The sequence below is a fragment of the Desmodus rotundus genome, chromosome 12 (genome assembly GCF_022682495.2).
Source record: "Desmodus rotundus isolate HL8 chromosome 12, HLdesRot8A.1, whole genome shotgun sequence".
NCBI lineage: Eukaryota > Metazoa > Chordata > Mammalia > Chiroptera > Phyllostomidae > Desmodus > Desmodus rotundus.
Genome location: NC_071398.1, coordinates 7,134,084 through 7,161,646, shown reverse-complemented (window position 1 = coordinate 7,161,646; position 27,563 = coordinate 7,134,084). Strand labels below are relative to the sequence as shown.

The 27,563-nt window shown below is 55.1% G+C and overlaps 1 protein-coding gene across 4 annotated transcripts in view; it reads right to left on the bottom strand.

Moving 5' to 3' along the window:
- SLC6A2 (solute carrier family 6 member 2) overlaps nt 1-24,096 on the bottom strand; it is a 54,528-nt gene extending 30,432 nt beyond the window's left edge. For 2 of the 4 annotated variants that reach the window (XM_053915287.1, XM_053915290.1), the window contains exons 1-2: nt 24,039-24,096; nt 8,752-9,076 (exon numbers count right to left, since the gene is read on the bottom strand). In XM_053915287.1, the coding sequence (XP_053771262.1) occupies nt 8,752-9,025 (274 nt within the window). In that variant the 5' untranslated portion in view covers nt 9,026-9,076; nt 24,039-24,096. The other 2 variants (XM_053915288.2, XM_053915292.1) reach the window with 2 other exon arrangements.
- Nucleotides 24,097-27,563: the final 3,467 nt, after the last annotated feature.

Here is a 27,563-nt window from a genome sequence, read left to right as displayed (position 1 = left end):
TTTCTCAACCCCTTAGAAAAGGGGTTGGCAGTCTAGTCTACTGCCTATTGTCTCTGCCAGGCTTATGCCAAGAAACTGCAGTTTAAGCAACCCCCCCTCTTCTTTTGTTGGGGAATAACAAATCCATTCCTGCTGGCACCCCCTTAAGGTATATCCTATCTAATTGGTCACAGCTTGAGCCTCAAAACCTAAAGAAAGACCAACTGATTGTTTTGTAACACAGCTTGGCCCCAATCCCATCCAGGGGATGCGGAGGTTTGGCCACTATATGGAACCCTAAACTATAACACAATTCTACAACTCAGTGTGTTTTGCAAATGCCCAGGCAGGTGGGCAGACATCCCCCCACACAGGCGTTTTTAGCCATCACACTAAGTTTTTACATAATCATTCATTTAAAACCACCCCTGAGAGATAGTTACCACAAACCCCATTTATCAGACAAGGAAACCGAGGCTTAGAAAGGTCAAGCTGCTTGTCCAAACCAGTAAGGATGCTGTTCGGCTTCACACCTGGATCTGTCTGAGCTCTGCTCTGCCTGTGGCTACCTGTTACTCCTGCTGGGGGCTCGGAGCCAGAAAGAAGGGGAAATACATGTATTAAACTGTTTAATAGGCCTGAAGTTGGAAGTCAGTGGCCCCAGGGACTAAGGGGAAGGAAAAGCCAAGGGTCTCGGCTCAGGTCTTGGCGCTGTGGCTTGCCCCTGGTGATTCGATGTTCTTCTCTACAGGGAAGGGAAAACGCAGCGTCAGCCAGTTCACCAGGCGGCCACGTTGGTTAGTTTTCTCAACCCTGCCTCTCTGGGTAGCACTGCCGGCAGGTTGTCAACAGCCCTGTTTACATTCATCCCCTGCTGGGTGGGCTGGGAGTCCAGGCCAAGGGAGAGGGAGTGGATGAGTGTGCACAAGGCCGAGTCTTTCTCTCGGACAGATGACAGCATGTGGTGGGGGCAGCCAGAGCTTCAGGTGGGGACAGGCCGAGAACACGTGGGAACGATGAAATGGCTGGGTTTGAACGAAAACCAGAAAGCTGCCGAGCGGCTGGTGCCTTTTCCTAAGAGAGGACATCAACCAGCAAGCTGGCCCACGCCCCCTTGCAGAAAGAGCCAGAGGACGCCAGGGCAGAGCTAAAGATAGGTCAGCTGAGGGTGCCTCTCCTGGGAACAGCCCAGAAGCAGCTCCTGGGAAACTGAGGCTGGGTTGCACACATTCTAGAAGTCGCCAACTTGCAAGGCCTGTAACTGCCACGGTCCCACAGGCTGGCCACATCCCCGTGTGGGGTGGTGCCAACTGCAGCCAGCCTCCCACGGGGCCTGAGAGCTGACAGATGCAATCCTGGCTCTGGAATGTTCTGGCCATGCAGGTGCTGGGGACGAGGAAAAAAACCTAGACAAACGCAGGCAGGGCCACACCTCCGGAGTGTCTCAGCTCCTGGAAGTCTCCAGCACATAGACACGTCCACAAAGCGCACCACTGTACCTACTCATGCAAAGGGCGCTTCTGCACACCGACACGCTCACAGAAACACACGAGGAAAACGCCTGCCAGCTGCGCACGGGACTCCAACCAGTTTGGGCGCACTTAGTAAGGAATGCATCTGTCCGCCACCCCTAGCCCAGCACGTACTGCCTGCGCCCCGCTGTTAGAGAGGAAGCCTGCTGGTCACGGAGGGGTTCTGGAATCCTCTGTGCAAATGCCGAGTCTCAGGAAGGGAAGGCTGGCGGCTGCCCAGTTCTGGGTGGGTGTGCTGGAGCAGCGCCTAGGCGGGTGAGGGGACCCCAGGAACGGGAGGGGATGTCTGCAGGAGGAGGCACAGCAGGAGGTGGGGTGGCCCAGGACAGTGGGGAATGAGAGCAGGAGGAGGGCGTGTGACCAGGGAGGGGCCACAGGAGGAGGGTCCCCAGAGATCTAGCTGGACCAGCTTGCCAGACTGTTGAGCGTCTGATTCCACAACCCGGTTGCAGCCACGCCCTGATGTATTGAGGAGCAAACGCCTATAGAACTGTTCCCTGGGCGCCCGCGGAGTCCACCAGAGCCCCAGGGAAACCTTGGTCCTCGCCCAGGGCAGCTGGATTTGTCCCTCCTGCAGCGACATCCCAGGGGCACAGTTAACGTCAGGTGCGAAGGAGAGTGAGACAACAAGGGAAGACAGAGTGGCTCCTAGCAGGCGGACGACCTGGACACCTGCGGGGCGGCGGAAGACCACCCGCGCGGAGACTGACACTGCGCCTGTCTGCAGATTTCTAGCGGACACGTCAGGTTCCAGCTGCTAAATACAAGCATGTTCTATCTTCCTACCTGGGTAACTAAACCGTCACAATAGCCATGGCGTCCATGTAAAATTCAAGGTTGGAGCGCTCAGGTCTGCTCTCGGTGCTCTGTGCTGGAGAGTGGTGGCATGGGGAGCCCTGTTTGCCCCTCTCCCCTTTCTTCCCACCGCAGCTCCACCCAGGGACGCACTAAGCATCCTAGTGCTGTGCACAGCCTCTGCAGATAGTGGGCCCGGCCTCCCTTGTGCCTGGGGCTGAGCCCAGGTCTGGCACAGCCCACGGTACAGACAAAGGGACCAAGGAAGAGACCCTCGCAGACCAACAGGGGTTGGGCGGGGCATGGGGGCTGGGAGGCAGTGTCCTAGGTGGGCAGGCCACTTGGCCCTCAGGTGAGAAGAGGTGGGCAGAACGGGGCTCTCTAAGGCCCAGGGCCCAGGGCAGACCCCTGTAATGTAACAAGAAATAGATACCTATGTGGTCTCTGCTTGTGTTTCTCCCACGGAACTAAAAGCCTTGTAACCGCCCGAGGCGAGGGGCTAATGGGTGCATCTTGTGTAGGGCTCCAAAACCCCTTGGAATTTTCTGGGTGTTAGGAGTGTCATTTTTCTGAGTGAAGTGATGCGGTGTGCTCCTGGATGTTGGCTGCTCACCAGAAGGACCAGCTATGATGAGAAGTTGGGAGCTCTCAGCCACTCCCCTCCTCTGGGGAGGGGACGGGGCTGGTAATTGAGTTAATGCTGACCATGCCTATGTGACAAAGCCACCACAAAACCCTCTGAACTACGGAGTTTGGAGAACTTCCAGGGGGTGAACACACCCATGTGCCAGGAGGTGACAAACCCCAACTCCGTGGAGACAGAGACTCCCGTACTTGGGATCTGTCCACACCTCACCCTGTGTCCATCTTTATCTGGCGGCTCACCTGCGTGCTTTATAATAAACAGGTAAGTGTAAACAAGTGTTTCCCCGGGCCCTACGAGCCGTCAGTGCAAACGGTCAGATCCGAAGACAGGATGGTGGGAAGCCCTGACGTGCAGCCGGTTCGTCTGACGCACAGGTCACAGCAGGGGCCCAGCAACCAGCATCGGAAGTGTGGACAGTCTTGCAGGGTCTGCATTAACAGCAGGTAGTGTCAGAAATGAACTGAAGACCACCCAGCCAGCGTCCAGAGAGCTGGGAAATGGTCGGAGTGGGGGAAGCCCCCACACATGAGGGTGAGAAGAGTATTAACCGAAACAATTTCCCTCTCACCCCCTTGACGGGATCTACAGACAGTTCTAGTCCTGCTATTTACGGCCATGTGACCTCGAGCAAAACTGTAACCTCCCCGAGACTCAGTTTCCTCTTTGTAAGTGGGGATGATAACACCTGCATCACTGGGTTGCTGTGCTAGTTAGAGATAACAGAGGTCAAAGACATGCACTTCGTAAGCGCTCTGTAAATGGAATGATGTCCTGCCACCACCTGTGAGAACAGACGGGACATGCACAGCCCTGTAGCCTGGAAGCCACAGCTGACTGAGGATATTCAGTTGGCTGAGGGTGGCCTTGGCCTTCACAGCCCATGGCCATGAATGCCTGCCTCGGGCTCGCAAGCGCAGAGCACTTGGAGGCAGTCCCTTGGGCTCCTCGTGTCTCTGTCCCCAGGGAGGCTTGCACCCAAATATACTGCTGGCCACAAGCAAGTGCAGAGCCAAGGATCCCATAGGCCACCTGCAGCCCCTCCGTCAAGAAAGGCCCCGTGGTGCCACCTAGGATCTGTTCGGGAACAAAGGGGCTGTCCCCTCAGTGAGGACTGCTCAGGCCTCAGCTACTGAAGAGAGCCACCTGGACCAAGCCACACCCCTTTCCCAGTTCGCACACACCCACCGAGAGCAGAGCGGGACCTCACCTCCCTCATTTGGAATGTAAGACCTCCAGTAGTAGCACCTGCGCTGACATTAACTTTTGCGTTTTCTACAACAGACTATGAGCTCCCTAAAGGAAGGGCTTGCCTTTTGCTCATCTTGATATTCCCGGCATGCAATGGGCATTCTGTGGATGTTTTGTGGTTAAATAAATGGATGCCGGCAGTGACTTCCACGCAGCTAATGGGAGTCCTGGGCCTCTCTCCACTCATGCTATGACCTCATCCTCACTTAGGCAGCTGGGTCTGGGACTGCGGGGCGGAATGTAACTCTTACCCCTGTGAAATCCCATCTTGCTGGAAATGGCCCCTTCAGATCTTCTGGGCCAGCTCAGAGCAAGGGGCCCAGTCATGCTGGTGACCTCAGCCCAAGGTCTCAGTTCCCGTCCCCAGTGAGCACCTCCTTCCTGCGAACTTGTCAGCAGAAGAGCCACACCAGCTGGCTGGCTCATGGGCCTCTGAGCTGAACTTGGCTTGGCAAGCTTGCAGTATAGACGCCTCCCTTACAGCTGGGCCAGATGTGGGGGCACCAGGTCTGCAGGCTCCTGCCCTTCTCACCAGCCATTTAGCCTCCACAACCCCAGCTCTTTTGGCCCCGAGAGTCCCTGAAGGGCTATGGGGACCTGAGACCTGGAGCTTCCTTGGGGAAGAAGGGGAACCCCATTTGGGACCCAGAACCACATGGGGCCCCACAAGTGTGAGGAATATGTTGATCCCCATTCTCTGGGGGAGGAAACTCGGTGAGACAAGGTCGGGCTGTCGGAATAAGCAATAGCACACGCACCGCTCTTCCTTCTCGGTTCCCAGGCCCGAGGGTGACCACGTCCATTGGTTTCCCTTCATCGGTTTCCTCTTACAATCAGATCTGCTCCCCCAAAAACCAGGTCCCTGCCCCACGCCTGGGTCTAGCCTGTGGTTAGCAACCATTGAACAACATCCATAATAGCCACAACTTCACTTACTGAGCTCCTATGATGTGCCGGGCACTGTTTTCAGTTCTTGGCATGTGTTCTCTGTGATGCCATATCTCCCTGCAGGAAGGTACAGTTACTCTCCTTCTCTGCGCAAGGGAACTGAGGTCCACAGAGGGTGAGTGACTTGTCCAAGGCCGCACTTCCGGGAAACGTCAGGCACGGATTCAAACCCTGCTCTGTCTGAACCTAAAGAGCTGTCAGCACCATGCATCTCAAACAAAAGCAGCCATTTGCAAAGGATAATTCACAGGGACCTCTCCCCTGGCAGGGAGGCAGACGTGGGGACCCACTTCTCCCCAGGAACCGGCACAGGCAGGGCCCAAGACCACAGGTGCAGAGGGACAACCTAGAGGCCTGGAAACTGCCCCCTTGCTGGGCACCGTCTCCCTGGTCGAGAAGGTTCTGAATGAAGAAGCCCTGGAATCTTCGAGAGTGACGCTCCCCACCGGAAGCCTCCCACACCCATGCACCCCAGCAGCTGCCCTACAAGAAAGTGTTCAGGCAGGCTGATCTTTCCCAGCAAGTCATTCAGGAAATATTAGCCAGGGGCCTACACTATTAGCATCTTCATTATTTCGAAACAGCCTCCACCATGAATTGGACTTGGAGGTTATGGTGTCCATTCTGACACCGGAAGAGCACATGGTGGGGGGGCTGTTAGATCACTGGGCGCTGAGTCCCGACTTGGGTGCAGCACTGGGCCAGGACAGGAATGGGTTGTGGGGGCCATCTGAGCCCACCTCCAGCTGCAGCGGGGAATTTGGGCTCAGAAAGGGGCTGTGTCATGCCTAGGTTTAACAAACTGGCATTCAAATTCAGGTCTCTAGGCTGCTTCCTCAGTTCTGGGATCTCCACCTGCCAGCCTGCTTGCCTGTCTCTGGGCAGACTTCAGAATTACTAGGTGGGAATTGATCCACAAGGAGCAGCCAGGAGGTCTCAGCAGAGATAAAGCCCAGAAGGGGCCTGCTGAGCATCCCCTGGAGGGGTGAGGCGTAAGTTACCAAAGGAGCTGCCCTGGGCTCTGAAATGGTGGCTGCCCCGCTGCATTGGGCCAACCATGGACAGCCCAGCCAGAAATGGAAAGTCACTGCCAATACCTCCCCCCCACCCCTTAGCCTGGTGTTCAAGGTTTCCATGGCCCAGCCGCAACATGTCCCTCCACCCTTATCTCTGTCAGCTTGCCCTTCAGCCTGCACTCCTAGTCTGTGATGTGATCCCAGGTGCATTCTTGAACAACTAGAATGTCTCCTTCCCCACCCCAGGCTTGCCCATGCCCCTCCCATCCCCAGGAGCTAAGCTCCAACCATGGCCCCCCGCCTCCAGTTTTTCCTAAGCAACGCTTGTCCACCCTCATCCATTTCACAGGTCATCACAGTGATGCCAAGAAGGAGCAGCAGCCACCGGTATGAAGGCCATCCTCCATGCCACGCTCCCCACGGGCACATTTCATCCTCACAAACCCGCCTCAGAGTCGAACGCCATGATTTCCATTTGACAGATGAGAAAATGGAGGCTTGCAAGAGTCACCCAAAGTCACACAGCTGGAGGTTGGAATCCAGGCTCCTGATCTGCAGGCTGCCCGCCCCCTCCCCAGCCCCCAGCGTGCGCGCCTCGCTTGTTAGTTACTGCCAGCCTTTCTGCTGTTTCTGGAGACGGATCAAGTCTTTGAGGGCTCCGGCCCTTTCATGAATGTATTCAGTCCACGGACGTTTGCCGGGCACCCTCAGCCACATTCCTAGCATCTATACCTTATCTTGAGCATTAGAAACACAAGCATGAAAAGCCACATTCTCTACTCTCAAGGTGCCCCAGGCTGTTTGGGAGACAGACTCCTGAACAGATACGTGACTGAACAGCTCAGGGGTGGGCCGTGTGCAGGGCTAGCATGCTCAGGAGAGGGGGCTTCCAGACAACTTCGCTTGAAAACTAGAACCTGTGCCCAATTTGCTCCATTGTGTACCCCGGGCTCCTGGGATGTCACCTTGCCTACAGTGTGCACTCGTCTGTGCTGGTGGCAAGGGCCAAGTGTGTGTGCGGGGCCCGGGGACACTCCAAGATGTCCATCTACTATGTGTCTGATTGGCCATCTGGGGTGCTTGTAGTTTCAACACTTACAACAATGGAAATGACTTGGAGCAGCGTGACAATGGAGCCCTTTAGTCGGTGACTAAAGCTCTGGGCAGGCAGATGGGGTGGTTAAAAGGTCTAGATGACCCCAGCAGAGCCTCCATGGGGCCTCACACTGAGAGGAACCCGGCTGATATCACTGATTAATGAGGGGGCCTTCTGTTGTCTAGAGACAAGCAGTCTCATCGGTCACTGAGGACATGTTAGACGGCGTGGCCTGGGGTCTTTCAGTCTGTCTTTTGCTCGTCACCTTGACATTGAAATGACATTGAATCTGCATTTCCTCCCTTCTTGGGTTGGAAGGGCCACAATGCTTAGACCTGACCAGAAGCCCTTGAGAAGCTGCAGCAGCCAAACACGGGGACGTTTCACCTCTGTCTGCATCATGCTGCCCGTTTCTCACCCAGAAGCAGAAGCAAGTGTCTACAGTACACCGTGAAGCAAAGAGCTGGGTCCCAGGCCCTGACTCCCAGTCCCAAACCCTCTCCCTGACTCCCTCTGACCCCCTGAAGTCCTGAGCCAAAGCCCCTGCCAGGCAGGAGGGTCCAGTGGATAGAGAGGTTTCCAGAGTGGCGCCCCCCTCACCAACTTCTGCCTCTAGGTTATTCTTTGCTGGGCACTCCACAGGGCACCCCTTAGTTCATCCTAGTAAGAGGGGCAGGGCCATGGAGAAGGTTTGCGCACCCAGGAGCAAAGGCCCTGGGGAAGGAGCTAGGGCCACAGAATCCAGTATCCTGCTTCCCCCAGGCTCTGACACCTGGTTCTGCTGCAGTTGGCCCCTAGGCTCCCACCCCAGGGCAGGTAGGTAATGTCACCCAGCAAGGAGGGGTGGAGAGAGCCTGGCTGGTATTTCCAGGCCCCTCTACCCTGCCACGTGGCCAGGACCCCAGGAAGCTCTGTCCCAATCACCCAGGCCTCCTGTCTCCAGAACCAGGCCAACTCCTGGGATCTACTGGTCAAGCCCTCCCAGGGCGTGCACTCTGGCCGCTCCAGCACAACTCCAGCTGCGAGTGGAGTTCTCTCTGAACTAGCTTCTCTTTGTGTGCTTCTGTCCTGAGAGTGCAGGACTTCCCAAGTGCCTTCGGGAAACCCAAGGCTTCTCTCAAGCTTGGTAGTGCTGGACCTAGGGACACGGTGTACCTGCTTATCACCTCCTGTGCACTTTTGACGCCCCTTCCAGAGCTCTCCAAATCTCAGCCTCCCTTCCTGTGGACCATCCAAAGTCAGGGGTCCTCACCCACCCTCGTGCCGTTTTCCCTCCTTCCATCCGTGCACCCCCTCACTGTCCACATTCATGCCTCAATTTCCCTCTTCCACCGGGGAGCCGGATGCCTTTTCCGTGAGCCCTGTCCTTCCTGCTCCCCAGACTTGCCCGTGTGCTTCCTCTTCTCCGTGTGTATCCCATCACCTCTGCCAGCCACTGCTGCCGACAGGTAGCCTCCCAAGTCCAAACCCCTAGCCCATCAGGGGGCTCACCGCCTCCGTTCTTGTAGCAGAGGTAAGGGAAGCGCCACACGTTGGCCAGGTCCACCGCGAAGCCGACCACCGAGAGCAGGAAGTCAATCTTCTTGCCCCAGGTCTCCCGGGGCTGCTCGTTGCTACCCCGGGGCGCCAGGAGGCACTGGACACCATTGCGCTCTTTCACTACCAACAGCTCGGCAGCTTTGCGCGCTGGCAGGGGCTGCTCAGCCTCGGAGTCCGTCCCGCTGTTCTCCGGCTGCACCTGCCGGTTCATCCGCGCCAGAAGCATGGGTGCGGCTGGCGGGAGGGACGGCAGCGGTACTGGGAGCACGCCGAGGCTCTGTTTGGATAGAAGGAAAAGATGTGGTCACTGGGTCATTCCGCCCCGGTTGCACCTCTCCAGACCTCCCGAGAACGCCGGGAATACCTCAGTCAGCGCGCGCAGAGCGGACGCAGAGTTCCCAGTAAAGAGCGCGCGTCTGTTGGAACAATTTGGAAACAGAGGTAGTGGCGCGCCGAACTTAGAGGCGGAACTTAGAGGCGGAGACCGCTCCTGCCCGCCCTGTAGGTCGGGCTTGGGACCTGGCAGCCCTTCCCTCATTTGGCCGCTCCCTCGCAGTCCCAAGTGACGGGGTTTGGAACGCCGAGGCAGGGGCTTCCCAGGGCGGTGACCAGTCCGGTGCAGCCGGCTGCCCTCTCCCCCAACAGCCCCAGCATCCTCCCCGGACACGTACGCCTCTGCACGCCAAACTCGCTAGCACTCTCTGCGCGCCCCAGCCTGGGTCTCCCCGGCCCATCTAGCCGGGTCCCGCACGCAGGGCGCACTCACGTGTCCGGCAGCAACGGGATCCCGGATGCCGTGCGCCCTGCCAGCTCGGGACCCGCCTCGCCTGGCTAGACTGTGGGGCGCGGGCTGGGGCCAAGTTCCGCCGCGCGGCGTCCGGGCGCACCCCGAGGAGTGCTGGAGGCAAGGGGTGGCCGGCGGGGCGCCGGTTGGTTGGTTCTGGCCGCGCCGGACCTGGGCCGGGCTGGTAATGTAGCCTGCGCCCCAGGTAACGCGCCGATTGCATTAACGCAGCGCCGGGCCCGCTCCGTCTGGAGCCTGTTAGCACTAATGGAGAGTGACAGCAGCCGGGAATGGGCAGGGGCGGGAGCGCGGCGCGGGCTCCGGAGGTGGCGGGAGCCCCACTCCCAGCGACTCGCGGGACCGGGCACGCATTCCCTTTCCAGAGCGCACGGAGGTACCAGCCGAAACCCTTGGGGCACCAGGCTCTGACTTCCAACCACGGCAAGAGAACGGGATTCCCAGAACTAGGGCCTGGGTCGCCTCTGAGAGGGGCCGGGGACAGACGAGACAGCGAATGACCCGGTTCTATACCAGCTCTGCCACCCGCCGCAGGCGTCTTAAACTACCCTGCTAGAGTTTCTCCATCAACTAGCGGAACGTTTCCGCTCCGTTCCTGGGACGGCGAAGTGAGGCTGGCAGGCGGCTGGGTGGGTTTTGTTTGGCTGGCCCCGGGTGGAAAGGGCCCAGCCCAGCCCTCACTCTTCTCTGTTTGCACTGGGCAGGCTGGCAAGGCATCGGAGGTTGTGACCCCTGGTGCGAGGCTGAGAACTAGTATTCAGTTATCTGTTCACTCGTTCATTCACCCCTCCACTCATTCGTTCCCGTGCGGGCCGGCTGCGTTCCAGGCACCGTCCTGGGCTCTGGGGCTCCCTGAGTGAGCGACTTACTCAAAACTTCCTGACACGATGGAGTTCACATCCCTTCAGGGCGAGAGGAGGGGGAACACGAAACATATGAATACATACATACATGCTCTGCTATGTGAGAAGGTGGTCTGCACTGTGTGGGGGGAGCAGAGCACGGTTGGGGGTGGGGGAGGGCTGCGTGGGGGGAGAGGGGGTTGCTGTTGGGTCAGGGAATTTGAGAAGGCGGCGTTTAAACGTAAAGGAGGGAGCCATTTAGACCTGGTATTCATTCACGCACACACGCTCACACACGTTTATCTGCAGGTTCATTTATTCATTCATCAGACAGATGCTGACCACCTCCTAGATTCCGGAGCCAACCTCGCTGGCTAGTGGGGCTGTGGAGATGACAGTTCCTGCCACCGAAGAGTTCGGTGTGGAAGGAGTCAATCTTGAGCCAGTGCGGTGAGGGTGGGTTGTGGACACGGGGGTATGGAAAGTAGGCGGGGCTGAGTCAGCGAGCAAGGAGTGAGGTGGCAATCCAAGAAGGCTTCCCAGAGGTGGCGACACTCATATTGGATGGGCAGGAGTTTCCGCAAGCCCAGGGCTGCCTACCTTTAAACGCTCCAAGTGCAAACCCACCCCAGGACCTTTATGCATGCTCTTCCCTCTGCCTGATCTCAAATAAGCCCCCACTCGCTAACACATCACCCTATTTTATTCCCTTCATGACCTCACTGCCCCCGTTTGTGTTTGCTTGTTTAGTACATGTCTCCCCTCGGATGACATACGAGCTCCAGGAAGGCAGGGACTTTGTCCTGTGCTGTATTCCCAGCACCTCAGACGTACTAGGGCATCAATTAGTGGGTAAAATGAATGAATTAATAGGCCTCCAGGGAGGGGGGTTTAGAGCACTCTTCCCCAGAGGGACCAGGATGACAAACGTCCTCTGCGAAGGATGCAGAGAGGAAGGTGAGGGGTCTCTCCTGGGAGCTGGTGATGGGAGGAGGCAGAAGGTCAGGGGAAGGAATGAGCAGAGGTTTCCGGAGAGCCTGGGGCCACAGGTTGTTATCTTCTTCCACTAAGGGTTTGCCTGAGAGCAAAGCTGGAATGTGAACATATTTCATTTTTCAGATCTGAGGATCCAAGGGACCTGTTTGAAGTTCCCCAGGTTGGAAGCAGCAACAGTGGGGAGAGAACCCAGGTCTCTTGGCTCCCTGCCCCTGTCCCCTCCACCAGTTCATGGGGGGGGCACTCAGAAGCTCTCTGGTGATCGGGTCCTCCTCCTCTCTCTACACCCAGCCCCATCCAGCTGGCCCTGCAACTCCCACCTCTGAGCTCCCTGCGAAGCCCCCGCTCTCCCACTGGGACCGCATCCCCTGCATCCCCTCAGAAGACCCCGCCACCTTTCACAGTCCCCCAGCTGGACATCCACAGCCAGGACCTTTTCCAGCCGCTTGATATGCGCCTGCGGCCAGAGCTCTTTCCACCCACCACTCAAGTCTGATCACCTCACTCTTCCTGCCTAAAACTCCTCTGAGACACAGCGACACATCCATGTGATTTCATTAAATCCTGGGTTTGAAGTAATTTTATTTTCCTCTTTATACTTCTCTTTATCGGCCAACCTTTTGACAATGAGCATTCGATACATACGCAATCAGAAAAGGATAACCCCAAATTTCTTGGAGTCCTCTAATCTTTCCAAGATAATATCGAAACACCGTCAACAGTTCAGACAAGATTCTGCCTGCCTATTTAACCACAACGCTGGCTACTTTAATTCTTTCCCCATGCTTTCTACAAACCCTCTATAATCTCCAAAATATGCTTTATTCTCTAGCAACATGGGAGATACTCAACTGCTAATAGTTCCCTGGACATTTTGTGCCTTTTTGCACCTCTGGATTTTTTAACATGCTGTTTTCATCTTCCTCTTGTCTACCTGGAGAACTCCTATGCATCCTTCAAAACTTTAGATGTCACCGCCACTGTAAAGCCCTCCCTGATAGCCACCTCCCACAATACAGTAAACTCCTTTGTACAGCTTTGTATATTTGTCCAATAGCTATCTGTGTGACTTCCCCACCGGCACAAAACAGTGCCTGATATATCCTGTTACATAGCTCGTGCTCCAGAAATATACACAAAACAGCACTAGAAGAGATCTCGATTGTTGGTTGGCTTTGGTGCCTTTGGATAAAGGCGTTTATATTGGATTCCTCCAGAAGCAGAACCTGAAACAAATTGAATTTAAGTTGTTGATTTAGGAGGCGGCCCCTGGCAGCCCTGGTGGATGGGTGGGGGCGTTTGGCAGGAAAGAGGAGAAAACCAGTAGAGGGGACATTAAGGAGCGGTTCCAGCTGTGGGCAGCTGGTGTTCAGCCTTCCTGGGGACCTCTGGGAGACAACATAAACCGAGCCTTGGTTGTCGTATTCCTGGGCAAGAGAGCTGGGGTATTTAATCCTGAGGCCTGCTCCCAGGGTGCCTACCTGCCAGCATTTCCAGCCTGCCTGGAGGTGGGCCCAGCACACTCCCGTCACCAACAAGGGCTTCCAGCACAGGGACTGGCAGTAGGAAGCTGATGGGGCTGGGTCTTCATTGGCAGGAACAGCGGATGGCAATGACGTGGGGTGTAGGCAGGACACAGGGATGGAGGAAGTGTCCCCCTCCCCAGGACACACACATGCACACATCAGGGGGCCAATCAGCAGGTCCTGAGAGTCCCACCCTGTCGCTTCAGAGACTCCAGGGGAACAGTGGTGAGGATGCCCAGCTGGGGTGGGGCTCAGGGGAAGGCATCCCTCTCCACCTCTGGTCTGAGAGCCACGGGGCCATGTGGCTTCTCTCTGTGCCCTGCATCCTGCCCCTCTAGGTGGCCTGAGGGCAGGCGGGTGGGCAGGCGACTGGAGCATTATCGGAGCTAATGTGATCTCTGGGGTGGCGTCACTTCCACTTACCATGGCACGTGGTGACACAGCCCATGGGCACAAGGCAATGGCTGGAGCTCTCTGTCCAGCTCCGGCCCTTTCTCCGCAGCTGCCAAGTCCCTGACACACAAAGGCCAGGCTGGAGCACATTCGGAACCCAAGGGGCTATGTTCTGGAAGCGCCCTGAGGATGCGCTCAGAGCCTGCACTGGTTGCGGCACTAAGGCCAGAGAGGAGGAGAGGTTTGCTTGTAATTTGTTTCCTTCCTTTTTCTTCTTTCTTTTTCTAGTTTTCATTTGCTTGTTTGTTTGTTTTTTGGATCAGGGGACAATAGACGTCTATGTCCTTGCAACTGACCTGCCCTGGGGGTCATTGTTATAAATGATACAATGTTTACAAACAGTGTAAAAGTCTCCTCAATAAATGACCCCCATAAGCTGAAACTAGTCTCCTTGGGCCACATCCCACTAATGCTGTCTGGCCTTCCAACCCACTCAGATGTGACCCTGCCCTTTGACTTCCTCCACTGAGCTCCTGCCCCAACCGACTGCCATCCCATGAAGTCCCCAGGCTTGGCTGGGCTTGTGTCTCATTACTCCTTCATCCCTATCAGCCATGGAGGGACTTCAGGTTTTATTCTGAATGAGATGGGGTCATTGGATAGGCCTGAACTTGGAGCCAAAAGGTCAGACACTGGCCTTAAAAAGCTTCTGTCCATCATTGATGTTCACATTTACATCCGCTGCCTGGATCCAGCTACAGACTGGACATCTCCCCCTGGCTCATGCAAGGCACCTGGGACTCATCAAGTCCCAAGTAGACTTCTTGACCTGACCTCTGATCTGCCCACACATCTGAGGCTCCTCCTGCCTCCTTCCAGGTAATGGCATCTCCCCTCCTGCTCCTCAGGATAAAAACCTTGTAGCCGACCTGGATTCCTCTTTCTCACAACAGGAGCAAAGGTATCCCTTTGGGGTCGAGCCAATGCAGGCCTAGCCAAGCCTTTCAGGCCCCGTGGGATAGAGGACGAGGCAGGGACCAGGGAGAAGAGAAGAGGAGTGGCAGGCGGGGTGGCGGGAAGGGCACTGGGCTGGGAGTTAGTACCCCAGGTCCAGACTCCTCTGTGCTGCTTCCGGGCTTTGGGGCGAGGACCACGTCTGTCAGTGGGATGCGGATGGAGCACAGGAAGCAGAAAGGCAGGTGGAAGGTGTGTCCGAAGAGGAGCTGGGGGAGGAGAGAGAAGGGAGGTGTTCCAGACAAAGGGCCTCAGGCTCCTGGAGGGAAGGCGGACACTCTCCCATCTCTGCGTTAGTCTCCAAGTACACCCTGTGGCCTTCAGGGGGTCATGTGAGTTATGGAGACAGGGACTGACCCCTGGTTCCCATCCCTCTCCGGGAAAGAGGCTGGAGGATCTGAGCAGGATGGGACCTCGGGAAGCGCCATGTCCGGGAGCACTCTGGGAGAGAACCAGGCACTCCTTAGAGAATTGGAAGAAACATAGACCCTCCCAGAAATGCTCACATACTCCCAGCACCTTTAAATTCAGTGTAAAATTTACCACGCAGAAGAAAGAGTGTATAAAACATGCATGGACAGTTTTCATACCATTAGTGACATGGACGCCCAAGAACCCCTTCCCCAGAATAAGAGACAGATCGTGTCCCATCCCCCAGGAGACCCGAATGCCCACCCTCAGCACATCCTTTCACCCCCTGCCCCACTGCACGGTAACCACTATTCTGAGTTTAGCAACTGTTCATTGTTTGGCTTCTCTTTACAGCATTAGCGCCTGTGAGTGTATTCCTAACAGTAGATTGTTCGGTTTTGCCCCTCGCACTGTATGTGAAAGGAATCACACTACTGGTATTGTCCTGTGACTTTTTCGGCTCCGTGTCACATCCTGGGGATCCATCCATGACGACGGAGTGAGCTGTAGTTCAAGTCTCCTTGTACAGTTGCGTTTGTTTCTGAGCTCGTCCGTCTGCTCCGTCGGCCTGTTTGTCTGTGACAATTGACGTTACTTTCTAGGCACCAACTGTTGGCTATGAGATGAGCACGTTCTAGGGTCTAAGGTACAGCCTGGCGACTGTAGTTGACAGAGCTGTACTGTGCATTCAGACGCTGCTAACCGAGTAGAGCTTAGCCATTGTCGCCCCATGCGCACGAAGGTGACTTTGCGAGGTGAGAGATGGGTTAATCAACTCAATCATGGTCATCCTATCACAGTGTATATGGTCACAATGTATGTACGAGATGATGTATCAAATCATCACTTTAAACACATACATTTTTATTAGTCAGTTATATCTCACCAGCGCTGGGAAAGCAAGCAAACATTGCTTTCGGATGTGTTTTCCTATCTCCTATCTGCTAGGGAAGACGCTGTAGCGCTTTTTCTTTGGAAATGTCTTGGTGATGTTCTTTCCTACACATTTCAGAGGCGGCTCGCTGAGCTCCATGAAGAAATCCCTTTGGGATGCCAACTGCGATTGCTTTGAATCTACAGATCAATTTGGGGAGAACTGACGTTTTTACAGCATTCAGTCTTCCGCCCATCCGGGAACACAGTACATATCCCCATGTGCTTGTCTCCTTAACTGTGCACAGCCTCTTAAATATAGTTTTAGGGGATTGGCAGGTGCTTGCCTAGAATCCGTCTCAGAATCCCTTCACATGCCTGCCCGCTAGTCCCTGGGCTCTCTCCTCTTCTTCCTCAAGAAACACTTCCCAGTGGCTTTGCCAGTAACACGCATGAGCCCCAGTGATTCTCCCCACCCCCTTCCCACCCCCTTCCCTCCGATCTCTCTGTCCCGCTGATGCCTCTTCCTGGGAAACTGACTGCGACCAGCTTTTTCTGCAGCCTGGGGAGGCAGACTTGGGTCAGGACCAAACACAAGGACTTAGGAGCCACTTGGCCGGAATTTTTATCTGACTTCCACCTCTGCCTAGCTGTGGAATCTTGGCCACTTCTCCTGCTTGGTTTCCTCCTCTGTACAATGGGAGGGACGATGAAGCCAACAGTGCCTACGTCATAGACTCATTGGGAGGATTAAGTAAATAAATGCAGGTAAAGCTCTTAGGGACAGTGCATGTGTTACTTCTTCCGGTGGCTTCAAAAAGTTGAATTTCCCTATGTCTGTGGGAGGCAGGAACTTCTCCAGAATTTTCACTGAGGTTTATCTGACTTCAAATTCCAAGCCTGGGGTGAAATAACCGGCATTGGTTGGTATGACAATTACGACTGTGGCCTGAAGAGTTTAAAAAAAAAAAAAGTGTTTTTGAAACCTGACTTCACCATTTGCCCACCAGGTGGCCTTTGGCTCCTAAGCCTCGGTGTTCCCACCTGTAAAATGGGGATAATATACAAATGTAGCTAATCATTGGGAAAGACTTTGGTAACACAGTGGGAAGGGTTGCATTTATCAAGCCTCTGGGATGACAGTTAAAGTGGTGTCCTCAAAGGTCGCTGCTTCTTCCTAGAGACCCTTTGCCTCATCGTCTTTCCCACGCCCACGCCGTTCTAGCACACTGCAAGTTGAGACTCCTGGGCCCCACCCCAGAAATGCAGATTCCCCGCGAGAACCAGGAATTTGCGTATTTGCGGCGTGTTTAATTTCTGTTTAGATAAACCAATCCCAGTGGCTTGACGTTTCCCAACCACAGCCTCAGGGGGAGCGCGGCCCCGGCAATTTACTCTTGGTTTGCCCCACCCCAGCGCCTTCTTTTCTCCCTGGACCGGTATTTCTTCCCTTTGCTCCACTGACTGCCCTTAGCAAACAGCGAAAAGTGCAGGGCCACTCGCGTCTGTTCCCTGGGAGGCGTGAATGGGAGCCCCCTAGGCACGGAAAGGGGAAAAGCAGCTCGGGGCTCACTGTCCAGGGACAAGTCGTAGAGGTACCAGGAGCAGCCACACACCTCGCAGAGCAGGTGTGAGGGATGAGGAGCAGTGTCTTAGGGGCCTGGCGGGGGGGGGGGGAACTAAGGAGCAGGACCCAGGACAGGGGTCTTCTGCCCTGTCAGTGGTAAGCACCATCACCCTCCCCTTCTCATTTCTTAGGTGACCTGACCCCTTGGCCTCCCTTAGGGGATGAGCAGGCAGTGGCACTCAGCATTCATACTGACTACTTTGGGCTTCAACTCCTGGCCATGTCCCTTACCAGCTGTGTTGTCTTGGGCTGATGGGTGCCTCAGTTTTCTCTTCTGTACAGTGGGGCTCATCACAGTATCCACTCGCTGGGGCTGCTGTAAGGCACCAATGTGTGCCGTGACTGCGAAAGGCTTTGGCGGTGTTTGGCACATACTACTAAACACGCCATAGACAGCTGCGGCCTGCTTGGCAGTCCTTCCATTCATCCAGCATTTACTGGTTCCAGGAATCGCGCTAAGTGTTATGCCACACAATACTCACTATTATTATGGCCCTGTTACAGACCGAAGAATTAATGCTGAACGTGATTCAGTGCCTCTGAGGTCACATGGCTAGGGTGGGACAGAGGGTAGGATCTGAACCCAGACCTAGGCTGCTCCAGGGCACACGTCTTAACTGCTGTTCTGCCCCAGTGGCTTGGTGGCTCCCTATTTGGTCCCTACCCTCTTCATCCTCCTCACCTCCTCAGCTTCCTCCTTGGCTCTCTAGCTCCTCGTTCCCAGGAGGGCCCCTCACTTTTGGGGGCTGGGATCCTGGAGGTCGTGGCTGACGCATTTCTGAACCCCAGCATTGTCTGTTTCTAGCCACCAGCTGCTCTGGCCCTTTCTCCCCAGAGCTGGAGTTCTGCCCTCTCCCAGGCTCTCCTCCCAACCCGCCCACCAGCCTTTCCAAATTATGCTAACAATTGCTAATGATTTTGCTAAACACAATCCCTCTCCCTTTTTTGTCTCTCTCTCACGCACCCCACTCTGCATAAGACCTCTCCCTACCCTCAAGCCACACAGAAGCCAGGATGGCCAGATCTTAGAGGGGCCTCGCCTTCCTTTCCTGAAGTGGAGCCAGAGAGCAGGTCGATGAGATGGCCAGTCATTGAAGACCACACAAGCTCTGATTTAAGTGGCTTTGAGTCATATAGGGAGGAAGCATGACCCCATTGCCATGTCCTTTTGACCCTGATTATTGAAGGAGCAAGTCTCAGTCTGGTCTACCATGCTCGGAATGCCTCTCCCTTACTGACTGATCCCCGTTTCAGCAGAGGGAAGCCGGGCTTGGGGGCGGAGTCTTCAACCTGCGGTCCAAGTACATTTGAATAACTGCGTTTTCTTCTCCTTGCATTTATTTTTACACTTCCTGTCTATTTATGACATGTGGCATTGGTTTTCGATTTCTGGTAGTGACATAAAGGCTTTTTCATGATCGATTCCTTTTAACTTTCTGATTTAAACATGATGAAATATTTCAGACATATAAAAATATAGCCAAATCCCGTAACAAGCAACTAGCTGGCTTAAGACACAAAAACACTAGAAATATGGTTGATGTCCCTGGATACTTCTCCCCCATTATATTTCTCTCCCCCCTACCTCCCTGGGCCAGGCACCGTCCTGCTGATTATTCCCAAACATGTATTCATGCTGTGTTCCTAAAATCATCTTCTATTGTGTGTCTGTGGGTGTCTGTGAGGTGTAACACACACACAGATGTGCAAGAATACAATATAATCACCATCAAGACCATTAAAAAAATGATCAGCCCCCCAGAAGTCTCCCTCGTAGCCCCTCCCAGTCAACTCCACCCGCCCCCCGCCACCCCGAAAGAAACCATTGCCTTGACCCCTGTGGCATAGCCCCATCTCGCCTGTCTAAACAATAGAAAGTATCGTTTTGTGCCTAATTCAAAGTTTATACAAATGGTATCGTTCTGCACGGATCTTTCCGCAAATGTTCTTGAGATTTTTCCATGTTGATACTGGAGCTTCCTTTTTAAAAACAAACGTCTGTAACTAAGAAGAGTGCGTGGACTTAAAGGAAACATCAAGTACGTACTAAGACAAGTAGACTTTAGGAAACGGCGGATCTAACTCACTACCTTCCTCTGTCGCAGGTGTGAAAACTGAGGTCAGAGAGAAGAAGGGCCATACCCCCAGGTCACTTTGCACGTTGGTGGCACAGTTGGGAGCACGGCCCCAAATGCCTGAGGCCAGAGACCTTTTCCACTGTGTCACGTTGGCAAGAAAAGGCGCCCCCACCCCAAATGTCCGCTCTTTAATCTTGAATCTGAGGGTGAGTTTAATCTTGAGGGTGAGTCTCTAATCTTGAACTGCAGAAAGTAAACTGTTCTTGTTGAGTTGATTGTTTTAGAATTAAGCCTGGGATTGGGGCGGTGTGCCATTGGGGGCACGAGACAGCTGTCCAGCCTTCAAAGTTATGACAAGTCCTCCACTTGGCAGCCCACCTCAGTGACCTATATTTTAATATGTGCTATTAGATTAGTGCTAACGAGACATCTTAGGGATAAAAGAATTATGCTTGCTGCCCAGGCTGTGGTAAAAGTACAATCGAATTAAGGGCTGAAACCGCTTAGGACTCAGCTAGACAACCTGGCCCCCAGGCTGGGCCCGAATGGAGATATTAAGCTTTGGAAATTACACAGAAAAAAAAAATAAGTATAATTGATCTAAGGTAACTTCACTCGTCTAAATTAAATAATGTGATTGTTCCAAGCAGAAAAGATCGGGACAAGGAGCCGGACGGAAAAGGCTCGCTATCTGCAAACAAAGTTATAAGTAAAAGCCCTAGGGAATTGACTTTTCCTGGCGAGCTGAGCATGCCCTGATGGCGCTGAGGCCGCTCGAACGTTGGCAGGAAATGGATCTCGTCTGGGCGTCACAGAACCTGAGGTTGGGCAGGGACCCCTGGCCTCCGTCCCCATCATGTCTTACCCAACTCTGGAGCCGATGGTGCTCAGCACCCCCCCTTGTGTGGGGAGCCCCCCGAGGTAGGCTGTCGCATGCCTCCATGCTTGGTTAGAAGAGATTTCTCAGCGGGTGGCTGTGTTCACCCGCAGGAGGCCGGCCCTCCGGAGCACTGAAGGCCGGCGCCATCCCATGTCCCTGGAACTAGCCCCCACCCTCCCATGCCCGCCATTTATCATCATGCGATTGTGTGCCAAGAGCCAACCTCAGGCTGCTTCTTGAGTCAGTGTGCTGCAGGGAACTCCAGGGCTGAAGGAGAGAAATGCTATCCCCTTCTCTGGCCTAAACGTTTGCATGCCACCAATGCTTTGATCGCATCTTGTTCTCCTGGGGGCAATGCCAGCGCTAGCGCTGCTCATAAAGGGGCAGCGGCTGCCCGGGCCTCCCAGGGCCGCTCCTGTACCTGCAGACTCTCACCTCCTCCACCTGGACGATCAGCCCAGGGCCCCTACCATACCTGCAGACTCTCACCTCCTCCACCTGGACCATCAGCTCACGGGCAGCCCCCCGACCTCATCTCCAGCTCCCATCTGTCCTACCCCTCTAAGTGACATAGCTGGCTGCATGGAAGGTGAGACTTGGGGGCTTGCCAACCCCACCCCCCAAACTTTGCTGCTTCTGTTGTCTTAAAACCCATAGTTAACTATTTTGTTTTAATTATTACCCTCTTCAGGCTAAAAATCAGCTAGAATTTGTAGATACAAGAGACTTCATCCCTCCATCCTTTCTGTTTTTCTTTTCTTTTCCTTCCTTCCTGCCTTCCTTCCTGCCTCCCTCCCTTCCTCCCTTCTTTCCTTCCTTCCTACAAGCATTTCCTGAGCAACTGTTATATGTCAGGAACAGTTCTATGGGCCAGGACTATAGTGGTAAACAAGACAGATGAAGTCCCTACCTAAACACAAGCAGGAGGAAAAGTCTAGAAGCAAATAAGCTATCAATGGATATGGACAAGCGCTTGAAGTCACTACCAGAGTGTGGGTTAACTCAGAAAGCCCTAAAGGGCCCCTGGTGGGAAGCCCCCTCGGAGGCCTCCCAAGGTGAGGGGTGGCTCTGGCAGAGGGCGTGATGTTTGTGGTGGGGGGAGTGAAGAGATGGGCTGTGGTCTGATTTTCAGGCACCTTCTGGCCACACTGAGGAGGACGGGGTCACTCTTGATGCAGTGGGAAAGTCTTGAGGGCTTTAAAGTTGTATTTCAAGGGTCTGTCCGCCGGGGTGCAGAGTGGAGTGCAGGGGTGGGGTGGGGACCTGGTCAGGAGGCTCTAGAGGCACCAGGAGTGGGGTGCTGAGAAGGGGTGGAGACTTGCCTCGCAGGCTGGAGGAGGGAGGTTGGCAGGGAAGTGAGGGCTGGTTGTGACGACGACTCTCATAGAGCAGTGTGCGACACTTTCTGATTCTGAAACTGTATAAACAAAACTTAAAGAGCACATGGACGTGCTCTCTCTAGTTCTTTACACATTCGAACGCCCCCCGCCTTGCCCAGTGCTGCTGGGACACAACCGTGGGGCCTCTCTCTCTGTCCTTCGAAGTCAGACAAACTGGATGAGCTTCCAGGGCTGTGGGGCCCAGGACCGTCCACGACTGGACCTGCTCTCTGGATGGGTCTGCGAACAGGGCCGAACACAGATTTTGATTGTTCTTAAGGACATCCCCAGATCTCACCCTGTCAACAAAAAGATGACCTTTGGTATGTAGGGCAGGAGAAATCGCTATTCCTCCGAAGCCAGTTCTACAGTTGAAGAGACTCCTGTCTTAGAGCCCAGAGAACGTGAGTCTAAGGCAGAAGCTCTGACTTTAGCCCGTGAACTTTCCCTGCCAGCTCAAGGGAGAACACACGTGGACTCTCACACCCCTCAGCCCTCCCTGTGTCAATTCACTCAGCACAGGGTCCACTCCTGAGGCCTCGGCTTTCCCTTCTGTGTAATGGGCAGACAGATTCCCAATGTTCACATCTGTTCTGAGATTCTCTGTCCTGACTCAGAGGGAGTGACGGGTGGTGGACTTATCTGCACTGGAACGGGGACTGCGGGAGACCACTCTGAGCAAACGGGGAGCCCTCTGACTGTCTCACTGTGTCCCCGGTTTGGGCTGCCACTGCCCAGGCGGGGGATCCAGTGTGAGGGGCAGGCCAGGGGTGGGGTGGTCTGGCTGCTGCGACCACTCACGTATCAGTGTGTAATTACATTTCCCCGACTTCTCTTATTGTTTTGGTCACCTGGGGTCTTTGCAAAGCCTTCATTACCTTCTAATTATCTGGAAGGTTTTTGTTTTTTCCTTTTTTTCTCCTTTCCTTTTACCTTCAGACTTTGAAATTAGCTCAGTGACTCAGCCATTTGACTTTTTATTAATTCCAGGCTCCCGTGTCCTATCTGCCCATTCACCTTCCTGTTTCTCAGAAGCCCGCCTTGCACTTGAACTCTTCCAGGCAGCCACAAATTAAGCCACTGCCAAGGACTCCCTGCTACTTTCATTGCCGAAGTACCAGGATTTGGGGGTTACTTCCACTCGTCATAGTTCCTGTGCTGAGAGCTCCGAGTCTCACTTCTCGAGTACAAAGAGAATTCTAAAGTTTCTGCATATTTTCTAATAAAAAACCCACAAAAACAAGATCCCCAATAAAGCAGACCAATTAAACATCATGAGCTGTGGCTAATAAGGTAAATCACAAAATTTCTAGGACAGAGGAGACTCCCGCATTCATCCAAACAGCCCTTCTCTCCACCCTATCACCCCCAAACAGCAGCCATTTAATATGTGCTTGAATGCCTCCCATGATGGTGAGCTTACTTCTTCCAAAGACAACTGACTCCACCGGCCGGCCTCTCTGATGTCGAGGAAGCCCCCTGCCGTTTAGGGCAAGCTGTCTTTCTACCCCTTGCACCCGCTGGCTTGGCCCCCGGAGCCACACGAAAGAAGCCGATTCCCTCCTGCTACAGAGCAACCCTGTGCCTCTCTGAGCACAGGGACACCAGGGCTCTTTCCCACCCCGACGCTGCCCCACTCCCACTGGGTTTGCTCTTCTCCGGGCCAAGGACCCGGCCCCGGTGCTTTTAAGTGTGTCTTCAGGGACTGATTCCAAATCACACTCCTGGAATTGCCTTTGGAATCCCACGGCTGCCAGGGAATGAAAGCTAATTGCTTAAGAGGCCATGGGGACCCATTGCTCTCCCCTCCTCAGCCACTTTCTTAGGTTTCCTTGATCCAGTTTGTGTCGATTGCATCCTGGTGAAAAGTAAACCTTTGCGTGGCTCCACCACCCTCACCCGTGAGAACTGCGTGTGTTCCTTCGCACCAAGGACAGGCCATAGCCCTTCGAGATCTCTCAGGAAGGCACCACAAAGCAGCGGTGACATCGCTCAGCCTGATGTCACGATGGCTGATCGAAGAGGTTGCCTGTTCCAGAAGGTCACCAACCAACGCCTTGGGGGCCAACTCCAGGCCCCACGTTTTATCTGGCCCACCCACTGCTTTGCAAACCAGGAAACTTCACATATAACTCTCATAAAGCATCGGGAGCTCTCTCCAGCCCCTCTGAGTTTGGGAGAGGGCAGAGCTCACCAGTGGACCCCAAACTTCTTACTTACCTTTCTGCCGACCTCTGTGACGCTGGAGAGTTTGTGACCCCTGCCCCTGGCACTTCGGCCTCCTTGGCTCCAGCATGATCCCCCGTTGTGGTGGCGCTGTCTGGGGAAGCCTTATCTCCTTGCCTCTACACGAGCACCTACGGCTTTCCACGCGCACCCACCTCCCCGCCGTGGCTGGCCCTGCGCCTGGATTCCTACCTGTGTGAGTGTTGCCAGGTGTTTCCCGGCGCGCCAAGTGGCTTTGGCCTTCCTTCTGTTTGCGCACACCACAGCTCGGCTGCCGCCACCCTCCCCACCCGCCCCACCCCATGTCTGCTAAACAAACACTCACCCTGGGCTCGGCTTTAGCTGGTGTCCCTTCCTCTGAGGCAGGGTGCCCTGTAGACCTCCCCTGGGCATCCTCAACGTCATCCAAAGGTGGGTTTGCTTTTGTAGTTTTCCCACCTGGGAAGCGAGAAAAGTGCAGCCTCTGCACTCAGCGGAACTTACCATTTCCTCAGTGACCTCAGAGCCATGGGGCGGGTGGGGGGAGGGAGCACGGGGAGAGGGAGAAAGGAGGAGAAGTAAGTGTAATCTGGTCAAGTCCTCGTTATTGTTGCCCCTTAAAGGACTTGAGAGTTTTAATGTGTGTTCACTTCCTGATGTCCTTTACTATCATCCAGATGTGAGCTGGAGAGCAAATGATATAAAGGGAGACAGGCTGGATGAACCAGAACAGGATTGGGGTGTGACCTCCCTCGGGGAGGGATATTGGGTATGTCCATGTGCGCCTGGTATTTGGAGATGGTGAAGCCAGACCGGGCTGACCCAGCTCAGCACCCCCTGATTCCTGAAAATCCTGGCCCTGGTGGCCCACGCACATGGCACATTGTCTCAGGGACCTGGCCCAGGATCGGGGGCTGCTGTGCTTTGGGGCCCAGGGTGACCTGGGAAACAGCCACTCCCAGGGCACCCAGACCAAACCCTGAGAGTTCTGTGTAACAGGCGATGTGTCCACTTTTACGAGTGGGACCTGAGCCAGGGACGGCAGACACGTTCCAATCTGTGAGCGGCGTCTCTGTGCTAGTGGAGGAGGGATGTATGTCACTCAAGTGCGGCCTCTGTCCCCGGGGGCCAGCAGCCATTTCTGGGAGCCGAGGCTGCAGCGGGCTCTTCTTTCTGGGCCTGACACCCTCTTTGCTTGAAGAAGGAGCACTTGGCCATTCTTAATCTCACAGCTAGGAAGCAAGTCCCTACCCACTGCTCTTGGGCTGGACCGGTGAAGAAACCCAAACACAGATGCGCAAGGCTGAGCGACGATCACGTGAACGGTGTCTCTTCAGAATCCCCTGCCCTTATGGACTGTTTCCCCCCCAAATATGGAAGAAAAAAAAAAGAAGTCGTTGTCTCTTCTGCTTTCAGGGATTTGCCCGCGACGAAGCGCGAGATCAGAAGGCTTCCGCACCCAGCAGCCCCTTCCCCAACACGCACAGCGGGGACAACAGAGCCCTCCTCTGTCCCTGGTGCCGCAGCAGGACCAGGACTCAGCTTGGAGCCACGCCCCCGGCCTTGCCGGAATGGAAGCCCCAGGTGCCAGGGGTCTGTGGGGACTTGCTGCCATCTTGCCCAGGCCGTGAGGGGTACTGAAGGGCGCAGCAGCCCTGGAGGAGGTGGCTGCTCCGGTCACTGCCCAGGGAGAGGAACACGGTGGCTGTCACCTGGGGGGGGGGAAGCTCCTCCTCTTCCCCCCCACCCTCCCAGCATCCTGAGGACAGCGGGAGAGTTGCAGGGCCTCCATCTGAGTGACAGAGGCCACGCTGCTGCCGCGTGGTGGCCGCCAGCACCTGTGCTGGACAGGCGGTCAGTGAGCATGAGGCCCAGGCGCCAGTTTTGAGTGTTCGTTTTCTGCACTCAAACCCCCCTCAGGGCCCCGAGGCCTTCAAACCCTGTTGCTGACCCTGTGTCTGGCTGTGAGCCATGCGGAGGAGCCAGGGAGTCCTGGTCCCCGCTCCCGGGCAAGGCAAAGAGGCCTAGAGAGGAAGGTGCTGGGGTGGAGTTTCGGAGGGAGAGGCAACAGGTGACACAGCAGGACAGATTTGTTGGGTGCGGGAGCTTGCGTTGGGATGTATAGGAAACAGTGTCCTCCAGCCTCCAGCAGACACTTTTACTAGTTCCAGAAGATACAGTCTTACCTTGACATCCTGGCTTGCTTTCGAGCCTGTGATGAGAACTTGGACACAGGTGGTTTTCCTGGGGAGGTGACCCCCGGGGACAGGAGTAGAGGAACAGGGCGAGCGAGCCAGGGAAGGAGAAAAGGCCAGTGTAAGGGGGTGTTTACCAGGGTCGTGCTCACGTCTGCCAGTTCAGCTGAGAGGCGCCTAGACACAGTGCCTCCCAGCATCGCACCCTGATGGACGGAGGGCCGCACATTTGTCCAGCAGGCCCCAGCCCCGACTGGGTGGGGGCTCCCTCCAAGGGCAGCAGCCTGCCTGCCTTGTCAGGCTGCCCACATGCCAGGAGGCCAGAGCGGAGAGCAGAAAGGCGTGCTGCGCCCTCTTGAGGTCGTGCGTGGCCTGCCAAGGTGAGTCTCAGCCCACAGAGAACGTTCTGTGGCAGCTGAGGCTGACTTCAGGGGTGGGCCCAGTGGCCATGATGCCGAGTTCCAGAGGTGTCTCTCTAGAATTCGGCATAATACACAGGAGGGCAGCCTGTGAAGCGCCAGTCTCTCGCTGTCTCTCTTTCCCTCTCCCTGACACACACACGTTTGGTCTGAACTGACTCAGAAAATCTCAGGGACTGTCTGTAGATAAAGGGATTTCCCCATTTTACAGATGAGGAGACTGAGTCCCAGGGATGTAACAATATGTCAGTGGTTGGAAGCAGGGACTAGAACCTGAGTACCCTGACCCTGGCGTTCTTTTCTCTGCGTTACGGACCTCCTCAGAGGAAGGTGAGCTGAGGCAAAAATGGGGGGCTAGATGGGAGAGTCTTGAGCCCGAGGAGGGGTGCCTCTGGGTTCTTTCCGGTGCTGCTCCCCTCTACAGGTGCTTTTGCAATGTGCAGAAATCCTCCCTTTGCCCCCCCGCCCCCCCAGATGTGCACCGAAGTCCTGGCCCCACGCCCGGCTATCAAGCCCTCCAGGAATAAACAAGGCTTTTCCTTCCATCCCCAGAACATTGCACCTCCCCTCCCTGTGCTGTCTGCGGCCTGGGAGCCAGGCATCGCCACTGCCACCACGCCGGGGCTGGGTGACCTCCGCAGGAACAAATCCATAAACGCACAGACAATGGCTGAGGAAATGTGTGTGGGCCGTGGATGTGGCTCAAGGGCTGCCACGGGAGGGATCAGAGCCAAGGGGGTCTCCGTTCAAGGTCACATCCCCACTTGGACCCTCTGTGAGTCCTGAGCTCTATCCAAAGGCCCGTGTGGTAGACCAGTCGGCGCGCTTATCCAGTGCCGGTGGGAATGTAAATTAGTACAAGGACTTGGGGGAAAACGTTTGGCGGTTTCTTATGAAACTGAACCCACAGCTTCTCAATGGCCTCGCAATTCAGCTCCTAGGTATTTGCCCAAGAGAAGTGAAGGCATGCCGATGTGCCTTACCTGGCAAAGGGAGCGAAGGTTGCAGATGGAACGGAAGTTGTTCATCAACTGCCCTTCAAATAAAGAGATGACCCCGGACTGCCCCGTGCACCCTTTAAAGCGGAAAAGGTTAGAAGGATGTGTGATGGGAAAAAGAAATCG